At 28.9% G+C, this 23,259-nt stretch overlaps 5 protein-coding genes across 6 annotated transcripts; 2 read left to right on the top strand and 3 right to left on the bottom strand.

Annotated features, from left to right (window-relative positions):
• Positions 1-219: 219 nt before the first annotated feature.
• Positions 220-4,729, bottom strand: LOC124946611 (putative pre-mRNA-splicing factor ATP-dependent RNA helicase PRP1). Of its 2 annotated transcripts, XM_047487497.1 has the most exons (10): positions 4,581-4,729; positions 4,217-4,458; positions 3,752-4,104; positions 2,974-3,668; positions 2,667-2,897; positions 2,360-2,579; positions 2,012-2,134; positions 1,734-1,924; positions 1,495-1,657; positions 220-1,404 (listed from the first exon to the last, which is right to left on the bottom strand). In XM_047487497.1, exons 3-10 carry the CDS (start codon positions 3,945-3,947, stop codon positions 1,277-1,279), a joined length of 1,947 nt encoding a protein of 648 aa, XP_047343453.1. In that variant the 5' UTR covers positions 3,948-4,104; positions 4,217-4,458; positions 4,581-4,729; the 3' UTR covers positions 220-1,276. The 2 variants fall into 2 exon arrangements, with proteins under 2 accessions (XP_047343453.1, XP_047343452.1); XM_047487496.1 differs by lacking the exon at positions 4,217-4,458.
• Positions 4,730-5,256: 527 nt separating this feature from the next.
• Positions 5,257-9,189, top strand: LOC124957890 (mediator of RNA polymerase II transcription subunit 28-like). The gene is made up of 4 exons (XM_047515384.1): positions 5,257-5,821; positions 6,004-6,355; positions 6,415-6,599; positions 8,661-9,189. Exons 1-4 carry the CDS (start codon positions 5,762-5,764, stop codon positions 8,880-8,882), a joined length of 819 nt encoding a protein of 272 aa, XP_047371340.1. The 5' UTR covers positions 5,257-5,761; the 3' UTR covers positions 8,883-9,189.
• Positions 9,190-10,197: 1,008 nt separating this feature from the next.
• LOC124946981 (cytosol aminopeptidase-like) lies at positions 10,198-13,454 on the bottom strand. The gene is made up of 7 exons (XM_047488509.1): positions 13,451-13,454; positions 11,808-11,966; positions 11,525-11,699; positions 11,117-11,441; positions 10,783-11,051; positions 10,529-10,707; positions 10,198-10,433 (listed from the first exon to the last, which is right to left on the bottom strand). The coding sequence occupies exons 1-7, from the start codon at positions 13,452-13,454 to the stop codon at positions 10,198-10,200; spliced, it is 1,347 nt and encodes a 448-aa protein (XP_047344465.1).
• A 212-nt stretch (positions 13,455-13,666) lies between these two features.
• LOC124946980 (E3 ubiquitin-protein ligase COP1) lies at positions 13,667-19,546 on the bottom strand. Its single transcript, XM_047488508.1, has 7 exons — positions 19,213-19,546; positions 18,855-19,126; positions 18,091-18,414; positions 17,682-17,981; positions 16,863-16,926; positions 16,474-16,513; positions 13,667-15,813 (listed from the first exon to the last, which is right to left on the bottom strand). Exons 1-7 carry the CDS (start codon positions 19,438-19,440, stop codon positions 13,727-13,729), a joined length of 3,315 nt encoding a protein of 1,104 aa, XP_047344464.1. The 5' UTR covers positions 19,441-19,546; the 3' UTR covers positions 13,667-13,726.
• Positions 19,547-20,841: 1,295 nt separating this feature from the next.
• On the top strand, positions 20,842-23,238 carry LOC124946946 (ABC transporter F family member 4). Its single transcript, XM_047488415.1, has 3 exons — positions 20,842-21,208; positions 22,197-22,436; positions 22,524-23,238. The coding sequence occupies exons 2-3, from the start codon at positions 22,215-22,217 to the stop codon at positions 22,653-22,655; spliced, it is 354 nt and encodes a 117-aa protein (XP_047344371.1). The 5' UTR covers positions 20,842-21,208; positions 22,197-22,214; the 3' UTR covers positions 22,656-23,238.
• The last annotated feature ends 21 nt before the right edge of the window (positions 23,239-23,259 follow it).

Raw genomic sequence — 23,259 nt, 5'->3', positions numbered from 1 at the left:
GAATTTTTACCTTCAATTGATTAACTGATCATAACTTATTATATCAAGTCATAATTAACTACAATCATAACTTATTATAATTAGAAAATTTGGATCATAAATTTCCATAGCATACATCATACATTTTTCTATTTATACTTTGTCTACTAAGATTAATCAAAAGTATTGATAATAAATGTAATATTTTTATTAATTATAATTATTAAGATGTATGTCATGTATGAAAAAATTTAAATTATATAATTCATGAATCTTTATATTGAAAATTATTTCTTTACAAAATAACAGCAACTTGTAATTTTCATTATACTAATACTCATAAATTAGAACAATTTGATTTTTTTTTAATCAGAGCTAACTTTTATATTAAGTTATAAAGTTATCTCCTCTCATTATTTTTTGTTGATAATTTGTAATTATAAGTTGGGTCCCCCTTTGTGTAATATAACTATCACATTTATTGTAGTTCCTCTAAATGTCTCACTGCTTTTCGAGTAACGTTGTCTGTCACCCTGTAACATATTTCATAACTAAACCATAGCAGCGTAGCCGTGCACGAGATAGACAGTACTTGTGCATAATACAGCAACCGTACATTTCAACATAGAAAAATTAAATAAATACATTGTATGAGAAAAGGGAAAGGGATTGATACATTACGATGAATTAATATCCAAAACCTACACATATTGTAGGTAAAAAGTGAGACGAAGACAAGATAGAAATTCTCTGGCTACAGGCTACAAAAATGGTTTTTTAATTACGTAAGTAACCGTTCACTTATTCTGTGTTTGGTGTATTCCTTTAACATTTAATACAAAAATTAATCTATTTTTCCTAGCATGACATTCGAAATGTGTAAATGTCTTCCAACAAATTCTACTGGTAAAATCACTTAACCACTAGATTTTATTAAATGTACATAAATAATCATTTATCATTCAATTGTGTCTTAATTGCGATCCACATCAATAGATTGTTACTTTCCATTTCTTTCCTATTTTAAGCTGCGGATATTTTATTTGTTATAGCATCCAAGCTTCCGTTTTTTTATGAAGTCGCAATGTTCTTGATTTCTATTTTTGCATCTCATTTTATAAGATGAAATTGAAGAGAAAGGAACTTTACTTTTAAGTCACATTTTCTAATCAGTAATGTGACATATTTAAATTTTGATAATCCAATCAATTACATGTCCTTCTCTATCATAAATTATTTGATCGAAAATTTTCAGCCATGTTATGTGATATTTAAATATATCTAACATGTATAGAGGTTAGAATCCTTCCTGATACTGTTTTGAATCCAGTTTGGCTTGAATAACTTCTAATTGTCTCTTTGCTTCACATTGAGGAAAGTTTTGTAGATCATAATATTGTGGTGCTATCTTTAGTAACCAATCAGCTAAAAATATAAATTTTATTTATTGTAAACATTTATCGCAAAATAAATTGTATTTTGTATATTTCATATAGGAAATAGGAGTATTCTTACGTTTAATATCAGTAACTGTTCTAATATAATTTTTGGTTGTGAGTACAAACTCATTATAAATCACCCATTCTGGTTTGTGATCCAAACAAGTGCTTGGGTGTAATTGTACAATTTGATTATCCTTAATTGTTAAGTAATGGCCTGTTCTTTCTAAATGAGCCACCTAGTTTCAAAGAATGGATACAGACTATTATAACTGTGATTAGTATCTATAGTAATGTAATATAGTGCATTAATACCTGCATGAAGAAACCATTCACAAGAGCTTTCCTTATATTTATATAATAATCTTTTGACGTGAAGTCAGTAGAAGTGCGTTTCAAAGCAAACCTATCCATTATTCTACTTAATTGTTGTCTGACATTATCTCCACTTTTTAAAGATCGATAATTGACAAAATTGTCGTAACACCATTGTGGATCTTCCAAATCTAATATAATTTTAAGGAACAATATTTAGTTAAAAATATCTTGCAAAAAAAAGCAACAGAAAAAAAATAAAATAAAAATTTACTTACTTTGTTTGAAAGCATGGTAAACATTGAGTAATGTTAAATGATCACCATCGATGTGGGCAAATCTCATTTTTGCATCATCTGCTGCCTTCTTTGATTCATTTGGCCTCACAAAACACTGTGGGACTAATACAACGTCATTCATCAATACACTACCATGCTAACTTACCACGACTTTGACTCTAATTCTTTTCTTACTATTATAAATTCGTTTAATTACATCTAAAATAATTTCTTAACGCTTACTCGTAGTAAAAAATCATATAAATAGTAAGTTTTATACATATTAAATTCTCTTTTTAATTGCTAACTAATAACATTAATATATTTCTAATTGTTATAAAACTTTACCTGAAAGCATGGCAGTAATGCTAAGTATCTCATTACTACAATTGTGATTACAAGAAGCAATTAACATTTTGGCTAATTGTGGATCCAAAGGAAATTCTGCCATTACAGCTCCAAGATCTGTTAAATTTCCATCATCATCAAGAGCTGCTAAATAATTGAGAAGTTCCAGTGCTCTCATTAAAGTTTCAGGTGCAGGTGGGTCCATAAAATCAAAATGTACCTATGATAATAAGTGTAAGAACATATTAAATATTTATTATTTTATTATACTTTCATTTAAATATTTTTATATTATAATAAAAAATACCAGATCATCGATCCCCAACTTCTTTAATTGCAACACAACACTACCAAGATTTGATCGCAGAATCTCTGGATAAGTATTATCTTGCATTTCATTTTTATATGCCTTTTCTGTATACAGCCTAAAACATTTGCCTGGACGAGTACGACCTGCACGACCAGCACGTTGTTGTGCAGAAGCTTTACTAATTGGTGATACAAGAAGTGACTCTACACGAATCCTGGGGTTATAAACCTATCAAAACATGTCCACTAATCAATCAATGTATCTCGGTAAATAATAAACGAAAATTATTGGTAATAAAATTTACCTTCTGTTTGGCAAACCCAGGATCAATCACAAAGACTACACCATCTATTGTTAATGATGTTTCTGCTATGTTAGTTGATACTACAACTTTTCGACCAATAGCACCATTAGGTTTGTTTGGAGGAGCAGGTTCAAAAATTCTTTGTTGAAGATTTGGAGGTAATGTTGAATATAGTGGAATACACTTAAGTTCACCAACTTCGGGACCTAAATTATCCATTTCTCTTTTGATTCTTTTACAAGCTTCTTCAATCTCTTCTTGTCCAGTTAAAAACAAAAGTAGATCTCCACTCACTTCTTCACACACATGTATTTGAATAACTGTTCTAATAGCAGCTTCTAAATAATCTCTTTCTGGTTCTGGCGTATAAAAAATTTCAACTGGATGTGTTCTACCAGGTACATTCATGAGTGGCGCATTATCAAAATACTGTTGAAATTTTCCAGCATCTAAAGTTGCACTCATAATTACAAGCTTTAAATCTGGTCTTTGCTTTATCACTTCTTTTAAAACACCCATAAGTAAATCAGTAGCTAAAGTTCTTTCATGAGCTTCATCAAGTAAAATTACTTGATATGCTTCAAGCATAGGATCAGACATGCCTTCACGTAGAAGCATACCATCTGTCATATACTTCAACATAGTTTTTGGAGAACTACAGTCTTCAAAACGAATACTATATCCAACTTCTTGACCTGTTTAAAATAAATACTATTAAATATTTGGATATGAAAATTCATATAAAGTATAAATTAAAGAATATTTAATTAAACCTTACCTAAACAAACATCCATTTCTTCTGAGACTCTCTGTGCAACAGACATTGCTGCTACTCTTCTTGGTGAAGTACATGCTACACCCTTAGTTCCTATACATCTTGAATACTCCACACACCATTGTGGTATCTGTGTAGTTTTTCCTGATCCTGTTTCTCCTACAAGCACTATGCATTGATGATTTGCTAAAAGCCTCATGAAATCAACACGATATTCGAACACAGGTAGTGTTATCCTCTTTTTATAAAATTCATGGTAGCGTGGTGTATAAGGAAGTCCATTATATGGATTAATTTGAACTTGATTTTTTGGGTCAGTAGGAGCTGCAGGCACATTATTAGATGTTGATCCAATTCTAAAAACAATAGTAACTTTTTTATATTTCCAAAAGTATAAATGACTTAAAATAATTATACATGTATGTAGATTGAATGCATAACATCATTGCAATAAGACACATTACTAACAATCTATTATGATTGTCTTTGTATCTTCTTCGATTTTATAACTAGTATATTGACATCGGCTGCACGCGGTAATCGTGCAAAATAAACTTGGTTGAGAACCACTACGAATGAGTAGAGCAAACAATCGACGACATAGAATACTTTTTCTGTTACATTCTAAGATATTGTAGTAAAATTAATTCTCTTCTTTCATTTTTCATATAAATGATAATTTTTAACACAGACGAAAATACAATCTAAAACTGTTAAAACACATATGTAACATAGCACTATGTATCCAAAAAATGAGTAACAATGCACATGGCAAAATCCACCATTAAATTTTTTCTTCTTTAAAAATTAAATCAACATTTGTATTACTTACGTTCTTCGTTTGATATAGGGATCGACAACATCAATCCTACGTTTCGACATAATTCTTGTCTCCTCGCAGGCAAGCAACAGCAGAAACTGTTTACCTGAAATCGTTTCCGAGGCGTCACAAAATGGCAAGCCAACAGGCCAAAGCCAAACCTGAAACCGTGACTGTAGATGTACACCGTGAACTTAGATGAAAGGAAATACGACGCTTGCGCAGTTATCTAAATTTTAATTTCTAGAATTTTGCACGTTACATTTAAAGATTTATAAATATCTAAATATGCAAATATTTTATATAAATAATTTTTATAAATTTAATTAAAACATTATACACATATCTTTCAGGTGAGAATGAAAAGATAGGTATATTAAAAGCTTACCTACATATGTATCTATGATAAAAAGCTCATACTTCGTATGCAACACATATACTTTTAGTTCAGTTTTCATAATACCTAGAATTAAAGAAAATTAATGACAATAACAAATATGAGCGATAACGATATCTAGCGCACCATGTATATATATATGTATATATATATATATATATGTATGTATGTATGTATGTATGTATGTTGTACATACGAACAGATTTTCGAGTTTTAAAAGTTGATTAAAATCAAAAAAGTAAAAAATTTATCACTAGGTAGCGCTTCGATCACTGAAGTTGAAGCTACTAAATGAATCAGCTCAGTCTCCAGTTTTTCTTTAACCTAAGTGCCTAAGCCGGGTTAGATAACGTTGCTGTAATTATGAACTTTATTAGCAGCCAGGTTTGCTCATATTATATCTACTATGAACGTATATTTTGTGCAAACTATTCTAAGTTGTATTAAACAATAATAACTTAGGTGGCACTATCACATAAGATTTCTGTGATAAAAAGATTTAATATTTTATTAAATCTCTAATTTCTGGTTTTTTCTAATATGCAAAATAAAGTAAATATTATTTAATTAGACGATTTTAATATGTTATAAAAGTTCATTGAGTCAACTTCAATATTTTGGACTTAAGACGAATTTAGCAGTTCTTGGTTATGAATTTAAAATTAGAGCAACTGCACAATCAACTTCAATTTTTATATTTACCAGCTCATAAATATAACTGCTGGTTATTGAGAAAAAGGAGTAATACAATTTTTAAACATTATATAGAAAGTATTATATATGAATAGCAATCAAAATGGCAACACCAACCAATGGTAATGGTAACCTAGTTGACGAGTTTGAAGAAGCGTTTCAGGTAAATTCTTTGATGTTGTACTAAAAGTAATTTATTTTCTATTACATTTTATTGTTCTACTCATATTATTGAAAATACAAATAAATCTTCATTTATATTTATGTATATTTTGAATATTTATTAAAATTTTTGTCTTCTTAATTGCTTAAAGTAAAGTTTTTAATAAAACTTTTAACTTATAGCAATGTTTAAGTATATTAACAAAGGATGAAGGATCAAGCAGCAGTGGAATGGGTATAAGCAGTGGTTTAACAATAGACAAAGAAGAAGCTCGTTGTGAAGTAGACCAAGTCACTTTAAGATTTACAGATTTGGCTAGACAAATGGAAGCTTTCTTTTTACAAAAAAGATTTCTATTATCAGCATTAAAACCAGAATTGGTAGTAAAAGAAGACATCTCTGATTTAAGGCTGGAATTAGCACGAAAAGAAGATTTAATTAAAAGACATTATGATAAGATTGCAGTTTGGCAAAATTTATTATCAGATTTACAAGGATGGGCTAAATCTCCTGCACAAGGACCTGCACCTAATGGTAAATAATATGCTTTCGCATTTTATTTAGATTTATATAACAGTTTATTTGATTCGTAGGATTACCAAATGGAACTCAAGGTGGTCAGAATCAACAAACTGGAAATGGCAGTGGAGGATCCACTATGCAGCAACAACAGCAATTATTACAACATCAACAACAATTACAACAACAGCAACAACAACAACAGCAATTACATCTACAACAACATCAAATGCAACAACAGCAACTTCATCAACAACAGGTACTTAAGTAATACCGTTAAACCTAAAGTCATAAATCCTGTTTTATAGCAGGTAGTAAAAATCATAGGCATTAGAAAAATTATTCCATAACATTAATTAATATAAAATTTACATTTGATCAACCAACAAATATAGTATACTTCTAATTATTTGGATTAATAATGGGAAGGGGTCTGAAATATAATGTATTCATATAAATGAGTACTAATTTAGTTGAAAAGTTCTTAAGATTGTTAATGGTAAAAATGCATCTTACAATCTCATTTGCATTATAAGATTGTACTCAATGTAGTATTTTCATTTTTACTATAACAGCATATTTATTATCTTCAATTAAGTTTTTATATCATTTCTTACAATTTAAATATAGGTGCACATGTGAACAGAAATATATGTCCAAATCATGCATGTATACGTATGTGTAAAAAAGTACATATGTATAAAAAAAATAGTTGTTAAGTAAATTATTTTGATTGGAATACTCATGAAGATATTAGAATCTATTTTGTTTATTTTAATGTATAGGCTACATAGGACAATATATAGAATGGTCCTGATGTAGAACAAAAAATTTATATTATTGTTGTATGTAATCAGTGCCTTATACAATTCCTATTTATAGAAGTGTAATATATAATGCAAAAGATTTAAAGTGCTTTTATAATTAACTGCGATATAAAAATACAAAAATATAAACTCTATATAAAGAAAGTATCACTGTTGTAAAATGGTGCCAAACAACTAATATAAAAATATGTACAAATGTTTAGCCAAAACTAACATAATAAAACTGATAAAGGCAATAATAAAATATAAGATTATGCATAGGGTATGGCTGCTTACATTAACAGACTTAATAAGCTCTCAATTATATACCCTCACAAATTATTGTATATACGAATATCATTTGTAGATTTAAAAAAGAAACTCGTGCCACTCCACATATTTTGGTATAGATAAAAATATATACAGACAAACTCCTATTTTTTTACACTTTTTATCTCATGGTTAGTACATTTTCTTTGTCATTGTCGTTGTATTTATACATATACACGCGCGAATGTGCACATATGTGATACATACACACACACATACACTTATATACACGCAACAGAGAGAGAGAGAAAGAAAGAAAGAGAGAGAGAGAGAGAGAGAGAGAGAGACACACATGTGTGTGCGTGCGCGTGTATGTGTGATTTCAAATATTTTGTATATTTATAAGACTTCTCTATTTATAAGAAATTATTTCTTGCATGTAAACATGTATGCATTATGCATTTGCAAAATCGAGGATTATCAAACAAAATTTCAATGGTTATAAAGATAAGTTAAAAGTCTATTAAATGGGGTAGCATAAAGTTACATGTAAAGTTCCTGCTGCAAATGCTTTAAAATACATTATGTATGAATATACACAATTTTATATTTAGATAGTAGATGTAGTATGAAGTTGAAAAGAAAAGTTTGCATCTACCTAAATAATTGCAAACTGATATATATGTATATATATATATATATATATATATATATATACATATATATATATATATGTATATATATATCAGTATATTATATATTATATATACTGATACATATACATATACATATATATATATATATATATATATATATATATATATATATATATCTTATTTATGTTGTCTTTACATGCAAGTAGAAGTTTGCAGAATAAATCTCTGTTCATGCAAAACATTGTGCTTTCTTTCATTTTCCTTGCCTAAATATTGTCATTCCTGTATAATCCTATCAGTTTGGAACTACCATAAAAACCTATCTCAATGTTTATCTACATACTTATTTGTCTGTGCATATGCATGCATGTAGAGAAATTCAGTAGAAAATTGAAATTAGGAATATATTGCGTATAAGAAAAAATTTCTTAAATGATAAAAATGTTGACCTGCAACAAAATTACCATTGTACCAAACTTGTATTATTTACAATTAAACCCTTCAAATAAGCTTAATACAAAATATTCAGTTATAACTTATAAAATAAGATCAATGAAACCTTTTTTCATGTATCAATTGGATTTTCAGGTGCAACAAGGTACAGGTCCTCCACCAACATCAAGTCTTCAAGGAGTCAGCGTCTCAGTTGGACAGCAAGGCATGTTCATGGCTCAAGGTGGAGTAGGAGTAACTGGTGGTAGACCTACAAGTTTTCCAGTTGGTGGTGTTGGAAGTAGTGCACTTCAAGGCCCATTGGCTTTCCTAGAAAAGACAACGAGCAACATAGGGATGCCTGAAAGGCGGAGTTGACGCGGAAGGGGGAGGGGCCGTGGTCGGAGTCGAGGAAGAGGTCGAGGAAGAGGACGAGGTGGAGGAGGAAGTTTACCGCCACCGCCGTCTCTTCTCGACCCATCGGACCCTTCGTCCTATGCTGCTGCTGCCGTAGTCGCAGCTGTTACGGCAGCGCCCCTTCCCTCACAACAGCAGCAGCCTCCACCATCATGTACATGAGGATATTTCTAGCAATTAATTTTTATCACAAAGTTATGTTAGACCTTTCCCTTCATATCTTGTATTATTTAGAATTTCATAACAATTAAAGTGATTTTTATTAACACTTTTGCAGCTTGTGGTACGGGTCTAGAATATTGTGTGTTGAAGTTACTTATGTACAGATTTATAGAATTAATAATTTATAAATATCAGGGTATCAACACACACAGCGAAGAAATAACATATTTTAACAGTACTAGTTTTATTGCTTTATTACGAATTAAAATTATCAATATACAAAGATTATTCTATGTACTTGTTCTATATTAAGTATAAAGTTTACAATGATTTATAAATTATATCAATTTGTATTGATCTTTAAAAACATAACAAATTAAAAAGAATTCAACGATGTTATTATAAAACAGAATAAATCATAAAGAGTTTCTAATTGCGTATAAAATTGACAAGTATTGTACATAAGGAAAGTTATACCATAGAAATGCGATGATATATATGAATTAATATCATTTTATTTTCTTTAATTTATAATTACTATTAACTAATAAAAGAATTTTTAAATATCGAAGATGTAAGAAGTTGTATGTATGTATGTACGTAACAGAAATAGTAAGCACATTTATTTAATTATAATCGCTATATATTGTTCATTTAATTCTACTGGTTACATTATTATGAACAAGTAGTTATTGTTTTATTATGCACACAAGTATATTACATTATCTTATTGATTTCTTACAAAGTCCATTATTTAGTTAAAAAATGTACTAAAAATAGTATACGATTTTTATTTAAAAATCTGTTTGATTTAAAAAAAAATGCTATTTCAAATAAAAAAAAATTGAACATGCAATGATGTTAAAAATCTATAATTGTACTGTAAATGCATTCATCTTATAAAATGATATAAATACAACTTTCATAGGTATTCAATCATTAACAATAAGATATAAAATTGTGATTGTCAATTTTATACATGTTAATAGACCTCACTCAGTTTCATTTTTAATGTACATATTATATTGGATTATTTTTATATTATATCTTTTATGTATGTATATGCACGCGTATACAATATATAGAAAAGATAATCTTGCAATTGTAATTTAAATTAGGAAGTGCAAGAAATCAATTGTAAAAATTGAATAAGGGTACGAGTAGGACGCCCTGTCATTCCTGCCGGTATATATGGTAACTCATCATTTCCAGGACCCATTACTCCTGCAATATCTAAATGCATCCATGGAACATCATTTCCTGCAAATTCACGTAAGAAAGCTGCGGCAGTACAGGATCCGCCACCTTTACATTTTGCAACATTATTAACGTCTGCTGCTTTAACTTTTTCTGAAAAGTGTTAAGTAAATAAAGAATTCAGCAGAATAAAGTATTCAGTTTCCATTATAGATGCTAAATAAATCTTTTACTATCAAATTTCTTACTTGTTACTTCATCTGTATAACATTGCCACAGTGGAAATCTCCACATCCTATCACCAGAAAACATGCCAGCTTGTTTTAAAGTTTCAAAAAGTTCAGCATTATTACTAAATACACCTGTAGCTGCACCAGCTAGCGTGATTCTCATAGCTCCTGTTAATGTTGCAATATCCAAAATAAATCTATAATAAATTTATTTATTAATAATTAATATACGCAATAATACAAATGCAATTTAAGCTAAGTATTAGAATTACTTCGGCTTGAATTCATGAGCATAACAAAGAGCATCTGCAAGTATAAGTCTGCCTTCCGCGTCCGTATTGTCTACTATAATGCTTTTTCCATTCATTGCAACAACAAGATCGCCAGGTTTTGTTGCAGATCCAGATGGTAAATTTTCCGTAAGTGGAACTAAACCAATAATGTTTACTTTTAATTTCAGCTCTGCAGCTGCTTTTATAGATGCTGCTACACATGCTGCTCCACTCATATCCGCGCGCATTTCATCCATATCAGAAGAAGGCTGAAGAATACTATTTTTTAATATTTTTTCATTTTTTATAGTTTTAGCATATTTAAATAACTTACCTTTATGCTAATTCCACCAGCATCAAAAGTAACACCTTTACCTACAAACGCTATTGGAGCCTCATTACTATCAGTACCTTTATAATTAATTTCTAGAAATTTAGGTGGCTCACAACTACCACGTGATACACTTAAGAAAGAGCCCATCTTTTTTTGTTTTGCCCATTCTCTGTCATGAATCTTCACACTGATTTTTAATGTGTTTAGAGTCGAAAAGACTTCATTTGCAAATATTGTAGGTGTCATTAAATTAGCTGGTGTATCAGCAAGTTTTCGTGCCCAGTTTTGTGCTGAAGCCTTAATAATTCCTTTCTGCCACTCATTTCTGTCATTCATATGTATAAATGTTATCAATTTATATTATTATGTATAACTTGTAAATTAATTTTGTTAAGATGATTCACTCACTGGCCTTCTTCGCCAAAAAGAGAAACTTGTGGTAATGTTTCACGTTTTTGTTTATTTTTTAAACCTTGATAATACCATGTACAAAGACCAGCTCCTTCTGCTGCTGCTTCTGCATCTCCTAATGGTTCTAGATTTATATCTTTTATTTCAAGAGCATTTAACGCACGACAGCCAGCTACAGAAAATAATAACTTTTATATGTATGAAATAATCTACATTTCAGATATTTAATTTATAAAAAATACGATAAATATCATGAACATAAAAAAATTTCAAATCATACCTGCTGCAGCTGCACGTACGCTTTCTTTTCCTTCATGAATTTCTTCTAATACATTGATACCAAGATTCGATTTTCCCAAGCCAACTACTGCAACGCCAGTATAATCCGTTTCGTCCAAACCCCAAAACACTCTAGCATGACCTTTTGGAATCTTTGGACCTGCTCTGTAGCAGTATAAGCAATTATTCACTATTACTATTTATACATATTCTAACAATGAAATGGTAGATAAGGATGATGAGCACATGCATTAAGTAAATTATATTACAGATCAATTGAGACACACACAGAATTTATATCTTTATTAATTACAATAAAATCTAGGCATTTTCGACATGAGTCATATGCTATATTATTTGCAATTTTAAAATATATTCTAAAAATATACTATTTTTTACATTATATGCCTTAGAATATAAGTTTTTATCATTACTCTACATATAACCACATTTATAATTATGCCTTCAAAATTAAACTATATAGTGATTTACAACAATATCGTTTCAATAAAATATTTTAATCTGCATTAAAATAAAAACGTTGAAACTAGACATCACAATTGGCTGTTTATGCTTTTTGTATACCACTTTCATTTTAGACCTATTTAAGAACCTGTTCTTAATGATACACATGATTTAATGACAGATTATACTTCATGGTAAACATTCATATATATAGTTTATATATATGTTTTTATATACATCTAGTAATACATATAATGATTTCGTCAGTGGATTTCATTTGATATATTTTTAAAGTGAATCTAGAAAAAATGTTAAAATTTTTCATAATATATAATTTCTTTCAAAGTAAGACAATCTGATATATAGGAAATCTCATATTTATTTTAAACAAAGTATATGATACTCCAGAATTAAGTAGGAACTTAATATGAGAATAATATAGCCTAATTATTTTTATTAAAGTATACTAAAAATGCTATTCCTTAAATGTAAAATCTACTTCAAGGAATTTGTGCAAATCATTTCTCTTTGTCTTATGATAAAATTTGGCACAAATTATATTTTTATACTTTTATATTTATTTGCTCATAAAAATTTATATATTCCAGTTATTTAGTTTATTATTTAAATTAGGCTACTTTAGTATATTAGATAATTGATATTAATAGTATATATTTATGTACTATGCATAATGTATATTAACATCAAATATATATTGACATTAAATGCATCAATTACTTTTTTTATGAACTGCACATTAAGATTTTAAATAGAATCATTTGATAAACTTAATTTTCTAGGTACTCACTCTGTATACATGCCAACATGATTTTCACATGGGCATTATGCCTCTAAGTTATATTTGTAATTATGATTCTCAGTCACAGAAATTTTATAATACTTTTGTTAGAGATACAGAAATACTTAAATCAATGTTGATTCCATAACAATTGCCAAGAAAAAAGTTTTTTTAAATTCAATGTGTAAGAAGCATGTGTAAGTTACATTAACAATTTAATGTGACATTATAAGAAAGATATTTAAAAGTTATAACTTAGTATACACCAAAACACATTACTACCACATTCCTAGCAACCATTTATGGTTAACATTCAGTCTATATTTTCAATTATACCTAAGGGTACTATATCCAGATGTAAATATTGTAAGTAACATTACCCATATTTTCAATTTGATCATAAAATAGAAAAAAGTATTTGTGCTGTCAATATTCAAAACATACCTCTTTGAACTAGATAGCCTTTAATAATAAAAATTTTTATAATAGGAAGCTTTCTTTCAACCTGTAGTAAGTTATAATATTTAGAATAATTTTCCTGCCTCGTTGTTTATATGTGAGCATAAATTAGGTCATATCGAAAATACATCAGCACAAATTCTGAACATTTTTATTAATCTTATAGCATAACTTCCACATTAATGTACTAATTAAAATCAAACAAATTCTAATATTTTGATAATTCCTTGAGAATTTGCAGCTACTACAACATTAGACATTTGTCTCCAACAAACTGCAGAGACAAATTCATTCAAATCTTCTTCTTTTCGATTTTGAATTTCTAATATACTACGCACAGCATCAAACTTATATGAGAATAACTGTTTTGTTAGTCCTTTATAATACACATAAAGTGCATTGTTCTCTGAACCACAAGCTACATAATCACCATCTGTGGCAAGCCCCACAAAGTTTTTTTCATTAACATGTCCAATAAAAGATCTTAGGCAGTGGGGATTATTGATATTCCACATTTTGAGTTGTGAATCAGTACTTGCTGATACAATCTCTTCCTTATTAATAAATTTAACATAAGATACAGCTTTACGATGTCCCTTGAAAATGCGCAAAGCTTCTTTCATATTACGTAAATCGTAGTAATGAACACAATGATCAGCAGATCCAAATGCTAAGTGACACGAACTACAAGGATTAAATTTTACACAACAAACATTAGCTTTCGCTTCTAATGATGCAACAGAATGATCTGTATTCAAAGACCATAATTTAACTCTTGCATCATCTGATCCAGATGCTATAAGTCTAGTATCAACATCATTAAAATCTACAGACCAGCATCTTTTTTCATGCTCTTGAAAAGTTTTAGTTCTATGACCTGTTGCAGCATCCCACACTGTTACAGTTCCTTCATAGTCTGATGAGGCTAACATTCCTTTATGAAAAGAATTCCATGAAACACATGAAATTTTAGAACTAGAAACCATTTCTATACTAGGATAATGAATGTCAACTGTATCATGTATTACAGCTCCATAATCAAATACTTTAATTCGTTTAGTGACACCAGCTATCGCAAAGAATTCATTATCCTTATCAAATTCTATGCTTGAAACAATTGTAGAATTGTTAAAAATATCAGAAGAATAATTTAATGTAGCTAATGGTCGTAATGTATTATATCTGGAAAATTTTACCAGATTTTCCCGAAAAATATCAAGGCCAGAACTTGTACTATGACTTACATCTGTTTGACTTTGAGGTTTATGTCCAAGTAATAGTTCCTTAGCACGTAAATGAAAGTAACATTGTACAAAATCATCAAAATGACCGTGCATTCTTTTTCTACGAATAGCTAAGGTTGAACTACTTCCATATTCAATTTGTTTTTGATTACCAGACGGGTTCGCAAATGTTTCATTTCCCACTACTCTTTCATTAGGTTTTACCATATTTGAATCAATTATATCTATAAGACCAATCATTTCCCGTCTGATAGCAGATACTTGTGCTGTATCATTTTCACTTGATTTTTTCAAATCTTCTACACGTGGACATTTATTTTGAACATCTTTTAGAATATTTTCAACTTCTTCCATATCTCGTTTAATTAAAGCCATCTCTTTTTGTAACTGATTTCTTTGCTCTTCTTTTTGTTGTAACAAATGTCTTAAAAATTCATGTAGAAGTTTATTTTGTATAGCACATGTTTCAGCTTCAAGTAAATGCTTTCTTTGTGTCAATACTTCTAACATTACATTTACATCAGGCAAAGTTAAATGAGCACTTTCTACAGCAACTATATCTCTTAAACCATCACGCGAAAGTACAGATAATTCTGTTCCTACAACTCTATTTTTTCCATCTCCTACATACGAAGAGCCTAATTCTGAAAGGCCCTTGATTCTCGCTTTATATTTTGTTACTAATTCATTTAATAAAAAATTAGGAAAGATATCCTGCTGACTTAAAGCAAGACTACATTTAGGACATCTGCTATTAGCTTCTAAGGACTTCACAATGCAATGATAACAGAAGGTGTGACCACAACGAGTGATATGTGCTTCATCAATTAATTCGAAACAAATTGGGCATTGATAATCATTATTTCTGTCTTCGAGCGAACTGCCAATTCCAAGTAAAATATTGCTGGAATGGAAGTGATGCTTCGCATTTCTACTAGATTCCCCTATACCTCTACTGCTTCCTGCCCCACTATCACTTCCTAAATTACCATCCCCATTAGACGACATTACTCTTGCATCATTGCTCAGTCTAGTCTTTCCTGAAACAATCAAAATAATGCTATTGAGCTCTAAAAATAAAAATAATTTACTCTATATTGAAAGTTGTATTAAAAAAATACTTTTTACAAAATTTGTCATACAAAAGAAGGAAAGAATTTTTATATCTTAAGAATACAGCTCGAGCAGCATTATAACAATTGTTTCAGGCTGGAAATGTGAAGAATATATGTAAATATATTTATACTAAATATATCAAATATATATAAGTGAAAGATCAGATGCAAGATTATACAATCTGTAGAAAATGCTTTATATTCATTGTTTTCTCATAGTAGAATACTTAATGTACCTTATAAAACAACATATATTTTCATTTATATATATATATAAAAAAAAGAAAAAACTGTAAGAAACAAATTAATGAAGCAGTTTAATGTTAAAAGAAAGCATATATCGTAGAATTAGATAACCATATGTATAAAAAAGGATACGTAAATTTTTAAATATACTACAAAGAAAATAAATGAATCAATAAAATAAATTAATTGAATTAATTATTATATTAAAAATAATTGACATATATGTTATTAAAGATACAAGGCACAATAAAAAATTTTAAACTTACAAGCAAATATGTTTTAATAGTTTCCCCTGAACTCGTTCATTGTATTTAGCTGCTGCAGGAGTTAGTGTAAAACTTTCATCATCTGCCTCGTATACTCCAAGCACCAAACCTTTCTATAGAAAAATAAAACATTACAATTATATAAATACATAAAATCGTTTATGTAATTAAGTTTCATAGCTAAATAAACATAATTATTTGAATTTTGATAAAGATAAGAAATTTTTATGCCACTTAAATATACCTTATTTAAGAGATAAATAATATACTATTACTTTCTTATTTGTAATATAATTAATTTTATAATTGTGCTAATAAATAAAAACGTGTAGATAAAATAAGCATGTTCTGCTTTAACAATCTATGCTTCAATGAACTAGCACGAAAAAAACACTAGCTAGACAATTTCTTAAAATAATTGTAAAACATTTTTTTAACAACAGAAATAACTTTTATAATCACCTTCATTGTTGAATAAGTTTTGAAAAACAGTAACTGCGTCTTTGTGTACCGTAGACCCTTACCCCTGATAAGAGACAACGCCATAATTTGTTCAAGAGAACATTATGAATACGCATTATATATATATGTATATATGTATATATCTATACTGTGATTCTTCTGAGATAAGTTTATCGCGTCTACGTTCGTTGCTCAGTTAATATGAATTAGAATAAGATAACACTTCCGTTTCTGATGCTTTATAGTTCTTTCTCAATTTGCTTAGTTTTTTATAAAAGAAATTTCATTTAGTAATTTTATTGTGAACCAATGAAAAATTACGAAAGATGGAAGAACTTTGTTACTCAGTCGATAATTTCAATGGGTAAAATAGATTCATAGATCTATTGTTTATTCTCATTTGAGAATTTTCTTAATCATCACGTTTCTATAACTATTTTAATTATTTATGTATGGTTAAATTAATATCGGTTTGTTAAAATTTCAATTAATTATGATACTAAATTTTTTATGAAAATAAATATGAACTTAGAGAAAATATATTTATTTTATATATTTTTAAGAATATAATTTATTTAGAAATTGATATTTATATGTAAAATGTATGTTTATTTATACTTTATACAATAAAGAAGTTCTCGCCATTAAAGTTATAGATTTGTAATAATTTGCATTGATCCTATATGTATTGTAAGATACATGTTGATTATATATTATTAACTACGATAATATTAACTTAATTAATTTAACTTTATATAATTATTCCAGAAGACAAGTTAATTATATTCAGTTTTTTTATTTACATTATTAACTCATTACATTTTTCCATATCTAGAATATTCTTGATAATGTTCTGTTTGGGCTAATAAGAGTGAAGGTGGTGGTGCTTGAAGATGTTCTTCACCACCATATCGTTTGATAATACTCTCTCGTGCCTTATCTTTCAATTCATCTCTCTTCTTATCATATTCTTGTTTTAATAATTCTAATTTTGTAGGTTCAGCAAGTAAATGTACATCAACTCCTTTCTCATGTGCTTCCCAAGCAAATAATTGAGCATTTGCATGTTGCTGTGTATCTCCTGAGAAACGTACAAAATTTCCTCCTTTATAATCCACTCTGCAAAAACAAAATATTCATCATGGATAAATAAATATATTATAATATATGTAATAGAAGAAAATTTATATATAAAACATATAATAAACAGTAGGAATATAAAACATACTCTCTATCTGTGCCTGCATAAGGATTATCACGCATAGACCTAGTTTTAGGATCATAATATGCAGATTGGAGATCCAAATTACGCAAATATTTGGCTGTATCTTCTCTAATTCTTAGATTTCGAACAGTAATACGTTGTTTAGAATCAACTTTAGTTCCAGGCATATCAACTTCATCCACATATTTATCTTCATCTTTGTCTGAATCTTGTTCATCGTTTTCTTCAGCATTGAGTTTCTCTGCGCGCATTTGTCTTTTAGCTTCTTCAATTTTTTGATATTCTTCAACAATAGCTTTATGCTCAGACAAGTCATAACCAGCCCACCTACATAAACAATTAGATTCTTTAATACATAAACAAAATACATTTTAAATTAATAAGCACATAAATCTACACAAATGAAATAGTTTAACTTTTCTACTATGGCAGAATTGGCTACCAATATACTGCTGCTGTATAAGACGGTTGAATCATAAGTATAAATTTTACCGTACACTGTAACATTTGTTACTTTTTTATATTATGCAAATTATTAATTTTTTATTCAAGTTATATGAAATCAAAATAAATCTATTTATAACTGAATATAGGTCAGGAAAGCATTGGTTGGCATGGAAATGTCAAGATATATTATGTTGTCCTAGAGTTTTTAATTCAAACAGAATTTTAACAGGAAACTGCAATCACTTTCAATATACAGCAAGCATTTAATTTTGAGTGACTATAGCAAGAAAAAGTTAATTATAAAACATGATATTACGTACCTATCTCTTTTTCCATCATAATCAACGCATAGTTCAGGTTGTGCAAATTCATCCGGTGCAATATTTGTATTTGTAAACTTCGCTCCTATTTTACGGGGTCTTTCCATACATTCCTTCTTCTTATGCGTCATAGCACCACAATTTTCACAAGCACCTTTACGATATTTTGTTGCAATTTTAGATGTATCTACACCACGTTTATACCATTCATCTATTCCACTAAAGTATTTTCGTTTCTCAGGTTGAGGTCTTTGATGTTTTAATGTTGGACCCTAAGAATTATTATTGTAGTAATCATATGATATCAAACAATAATGGATAATACAATAACACAGTGGAGTTAAAAAATATTAAATACCTGTGCTCCAAAATACCATGGTGTTGCACTAATATATTGAGGAATATGAGGATTAATATCTTTTCCTTCTTCATCGACAGCTGCAGGTGCTGTACCTGCTTTTCTTGCCTCTTCTAATTCTTTTGCTTTTCTCCAATCTTCTCGGCTCTTTTTCCTTGGTTCATCTTCACAGGCACTTTTGTCTTTTAAGATTTTTGATACAGGTACATTAGCAACAGCGTTGGCCATATTTTAACAATAATATTCACAATTCTTACGATCAAAAAATGTAACAACATACAAATTCGATCTTGCTAATATTAACATATATCATGGCTTAAAGAATCAATTAGAGAAAATTGTTCGTGAAGCGACATCTGACGCTAACAATTTAAACAAAATATGTCGTAAACATTTTTAATTGGTTTGTTATTATCTTTAACTATATAATTACTTTTAATACAATTATTTATTGAACACAAAAATATTTTAGAGTTTAATATTAAATTAGATATTTAAATTTGGAGATTTTATATATTTATGTATAAGCATACATAATTACTGACCGTTGTTACTTTTTTTTTGATATATTTTTTCCTCATATACACATAAGATAGTACTGTAAAATATTGGACAATTACAAAATTTTTTGATAATCATCTCTTAAACATATACCGACGAAAGGTATTTTTGTGGAAAGTGAGGTCGCTGTTGTAGAATAATCCAAAATGTAAAGGTAAGGCCAAGCTATAACGACAATTTATCTTTAATGGCTAATTCTTTCAATGAATTAATCAGAAAACTATTCGATTTGTATTGGTTATGATCTCAACCAATTTTAGCTTGTAAAAAGAACCGTTGCTGCAAAGACGCAGAAAGAATAGCCATATTACACTAATATGTGATTCGAGCTTACTATATCATATTTATTGAAATGCTTTAATTTATGTATATATACATCATACATCTGTTATAAATATATGTTTATATCATGTGTGTACGATAAATTGGATTAAACTTATAACATTTTTATTTTTATTTATACTAATATTTTTAATATTCAAAACAGATTGAAGGTCCGACAGATTATTTGTATAAAATAAATTTTTTGTATGTAAGATATTTAATTGCAAAAATAAAACAATGTACGAATAAATCATTTGAATACATTGCATTCGACTAATTATATAGCAATAAAAGAAATTATTTATTCATATCTACTTATTTATATAACATATTTATAATCCGAAAAATAATTTATTATTGCCGAGTAGATACAATTGATTAATAAAAAATAGGAAAAATAATATGCAGTTATTAATAATTCAACTAAGAAATGTGAAATCAATGTGGACGCTCGCCATTGTGATATGGTTACTGTTAGGCAAAATCGTTAACCTTACACCATATTTGTTTATTCACGATTGTATTCTGCATCAAATGTATTTGTTATAGGCTTCGGTTTTATTATTTGTAAAAAAATGATTCGTTTATTTACAGAACAGTATCAAAGATAAATGTAAATTTCTACATTGTCAAACGTTAATTTTACAGTGGATTGCAATTTTTTGGCGGGAATCTGTTAGCGCGTCATGTTAGAGGGGGAAAGCTTCATAGACGTATAGCGAATCGGAGCGCGATGCATCGCTTCGGTTGGATCAGTCGCATCTCGCTATTCGTGCAGGGAGTTGTATACGAGTCGCTTTCTGTAATACGTATACAAAGCATAGCCTGAAGAAGAAAACGATGCGCTATTATCAAAAAATGAAAAACTGAAAGAGAAGAGTGAAAGAAAAAGAGGGAAGGGTGAAAGAAAGGGAAAAGAGAGAGAGCGGGAATAAGAGGAAGAGAAAAAGAGAAGAGCGTAAAGAGTCAAGCTTCTTGCCGACTTAACGTGAAAGACCGTGTATCTTCAGTGCATAGCGTAGAAACGCACGGTGTCTCTCGTAACCGGCATATCACGACGCGCGCACCGGCAATCGCCTTTGTCTGTCCGCCACACTACGCAAATTCCGAGGTGAGTCCGCTTCGTTCTATGACGTGATCATTAACGGATTATTTGCGCCGCTAAACCTATCCATTTTTGTTATACCTTGATGAAATCGAAAACGATTTTCGTCTATTTTTCGAAAATTTTTGGGTTATTACTTATAAGTATATTAAAATCACTTTTTTGCGATGCGAAAGAAAAAAACGAAGGGTGGGAGTGGAAATAAACGAGGGAGGAAAAAAGAGACAGTAGATGGATGCGAGGTTCTCGACTCTTGCGTGATGCCATGATTTGTCGGCCATGGCGTCCCCAGTAGTAAGGCGAGGCTTACTAGAATGTACTTTGATAGAAACTCTATCGACATTCTCTACCTGCAAAAATTATTTAAAAATCGTTGAATATGTAATGCAAGACATTTTTAGTATCCAAGATAAATTTCAGACAAAATATTGTGACGGATAAATAGTATACATTTATTCAAAGATTTTGAAAATGGCGGGCGCGGAAATTTCAGACAAGATTTTCGTGCGAAAGAGATCTATATAAATCTGGAAAAATAATAATATATTACATTCTTGTTTCTTTTTCAAATTCATTTTTTTAAATTATATATTTTTTTTTTTTTCCTGTATTTTGTTATGAATTCAATTTATAATCAAACTAAAATGTTTACTAAAAATCTTCATAAATACTTTACCTTCAATAGCTGAAAGAATTTCGTTCGGAAGTGTACAAAATATCTAATTCGCAACGGAAGATTGATATTTACTTATTTATTTTAAGAATTTATATTTACAACATTACATAATACTGAAAAATTAATAGTATTGTCAGACTTTTGAAAATCAATAAGTGTACTTTCTAAATTTTTATATAATTTCTAATCTTTTTTAAATAAGAAAAATGCAATTGCTGATAGAAGTTTTATAAATACTATATCGAAAAAAAAAATATTTAACTGAAATATAGATAGCAATATCTTCTTTAATTAATATGTATGATTATGTTTTCATAGTGACAAATATCGCTAAATATGTCAGACGACAATTCACCTGTTGTGGAAGAACAGAAAAAAAAAAGAGGTCGGCCAGCGAAAACAGATAAGAATACTGTTAAAGAACCAAAAAAGAGAGGTAGACCAACTTCAGAAAAATATAATGCAGTACGTGCAACAAAATCTGATAATGAGGATGATGCCCCACCAGGACCTGTTAAAAAGGGTAGAGGTCGACCGAAAGGTTCGCATAAGAAAAAAGTATGTAAACATAAATTGTAATCTTTTGTTTTAGATAAACTCTATAACAATCAAATATTTATTAAAATAACAATTTTTAATTTATAGCAAGGACCTCCAAAAGGCATAGCTCCTTCAGGTCGAGGACGTGGTAGACCAAAAAAAGTAGAAGAGAAACCTGAAAGTACTGGAGAAGAAGAAGATGAACAGGAAGAGGAAGAAGAAGAAGAGGAAAATTGAACAATATGAAATCATCTGTTTTATCTAAAACATTTTTGCTAATTATTCAATCTTTGTGTTAAAATTATTTTTTATATTATTATGAAAATATCAAAAAGTAAATTTAGTGAGAATGATAAATAATTTCCTAAAAAGAAAGATTTTGTATATTGAAAATTATTTGGGATATTATATATTTGCATATTTCACATTTGGAGAAGTGATCGTAAATGTATAAAATATATGAAATAATTTTAGTCCACTAAAATACTTTTTGTATTATGTATTGTTCTTTAATTGCAAGAAAATGTAAGTTCTAATCGCGTCAAGTTTTCATCAAGATATCTATGTTTCATAAATTAATTTAAAATTCCTAGATGCATTTAAAATTTTTGTATTTTATAAGATATATTATATGGTCTTGCATCACTTTTCCACTACCTCCTCTACTTCTATATCTTATGCTATAATTCTATAACACAAGATGATGTACCATTATAAGAGATAGAACACAAACAAGGGAATATTAGCATTTTTGAAACAAGCATATGTGTGAATGTCAAATTTGTATTAAAGTAAATAAATTCATGAAATACTCTTATTATTTTTATCTTTAAGTCATTTT

Source organism: Vespa velutina, chromosome 2, assembly GCF_912470025.1.
Source record: "Vespa velutina chromosome 2, iVesVel2.1, whole genome shotgun sequence".
Classification (NCBI taxonomy): domain Eukaryota; kingdom Metazoa; phylum Arthropoda; class Insecta; order Hymenoptera; family Vespidae; genus Vespa; species Vespa velutina.
Note: the sequence above shows the minus strand (reverse complement) of the source record. Positions and strands in the feature narration are given on the sequence as shown.

Coding starts and splice junctions, on each gene's coding strand:
- LOC124946611 (XM_047487496.1), bottom strand. CDS start 4,630: ATGTCGAAACGTAGGATTGATGTTGTCGATCCCTATATCAAACGAAGA. Junction 3,669..3,751: donor AGAAATGGATGTTTGTTTAG/GTAAGGTTTAAT, acceptor TATTTTAAACAG/GTCAAGAAGTTGGATATAGT. Junction 1,405..1,494: donor AACAGTTACTGATATTAAAC/GTAAGAATACTC, acceptor TTATATTTTTAG/CTGATTGGTTACTAAAGATA.
- LOC124957890 (XM_047515384.1), top strand. CDS start 5,762: ATGGCAACACCAACCAATGGTAATGGTAACCTAGTTGACGAGTTTGAA. Junction 5,822..6,003: donor AGTTTGAAGAAGCGTTTCAG/GTAAATTCTTTG, acceptor TTTAACTTATAG/CAATGTTTAAGTATATTAAC. Junction 6,356..6,414: donor ACAAGGACCTGCACCTAATG/GTAAATAATATG, acceptor TTTGATTCGTAG/GATTACCAAATGGAACTCAA.
- LOC124946981 (XM_047488509.1), bottom strand. Junction 11,442..11,524: donor CTTTTTGGCGAAGAAGGCCA/GTGAGTGAATCA, acceptor TATGAATGACAG/AAATGAGTGGCAGAAAGGAA. Junction 10,708..10,782: donor GCTCATGAATTCAAGCCGAA/GTAATTCTAATA, acceptor AATTTATTATAG/ATTTATTTTGGATATTGCAA.
- LOC124946980 (XM_047488508.1), bottom strand. CDS start 19,440: ATGGCCAACGCTGTTGCTAATGTACCTGTATCAAAAATCTTAAAAGAC. Junction 16,514..16,862: donor AAACTTATTCAACAATGAAG/GTGATTATAAAA, acceptor ATTTTTCTATAG/AAAGGTTTGGTGCTTGGAGT. Junction 15,814..16,473: donor ATACGAGGCAGATGATGAAA/GTTTTACACTAA, acceptor TGATTGTTTCAG/GAAAGACTAGACTGAGCAAT.
- LOC124946946 (XM_047488415.1), top strand. CDS start 22,215: ATGTCAGACGACAATTCACCTGTTGTGGAAGAACAGAAAAAAAAAAGA. Junction 22,437..22,523: donor AAGGTTCGCATAAGAAAAAA/GTATGTAAACAT, acceptor TTTAATTTATAG/CAAGGACCTCCAAAAGGCAT.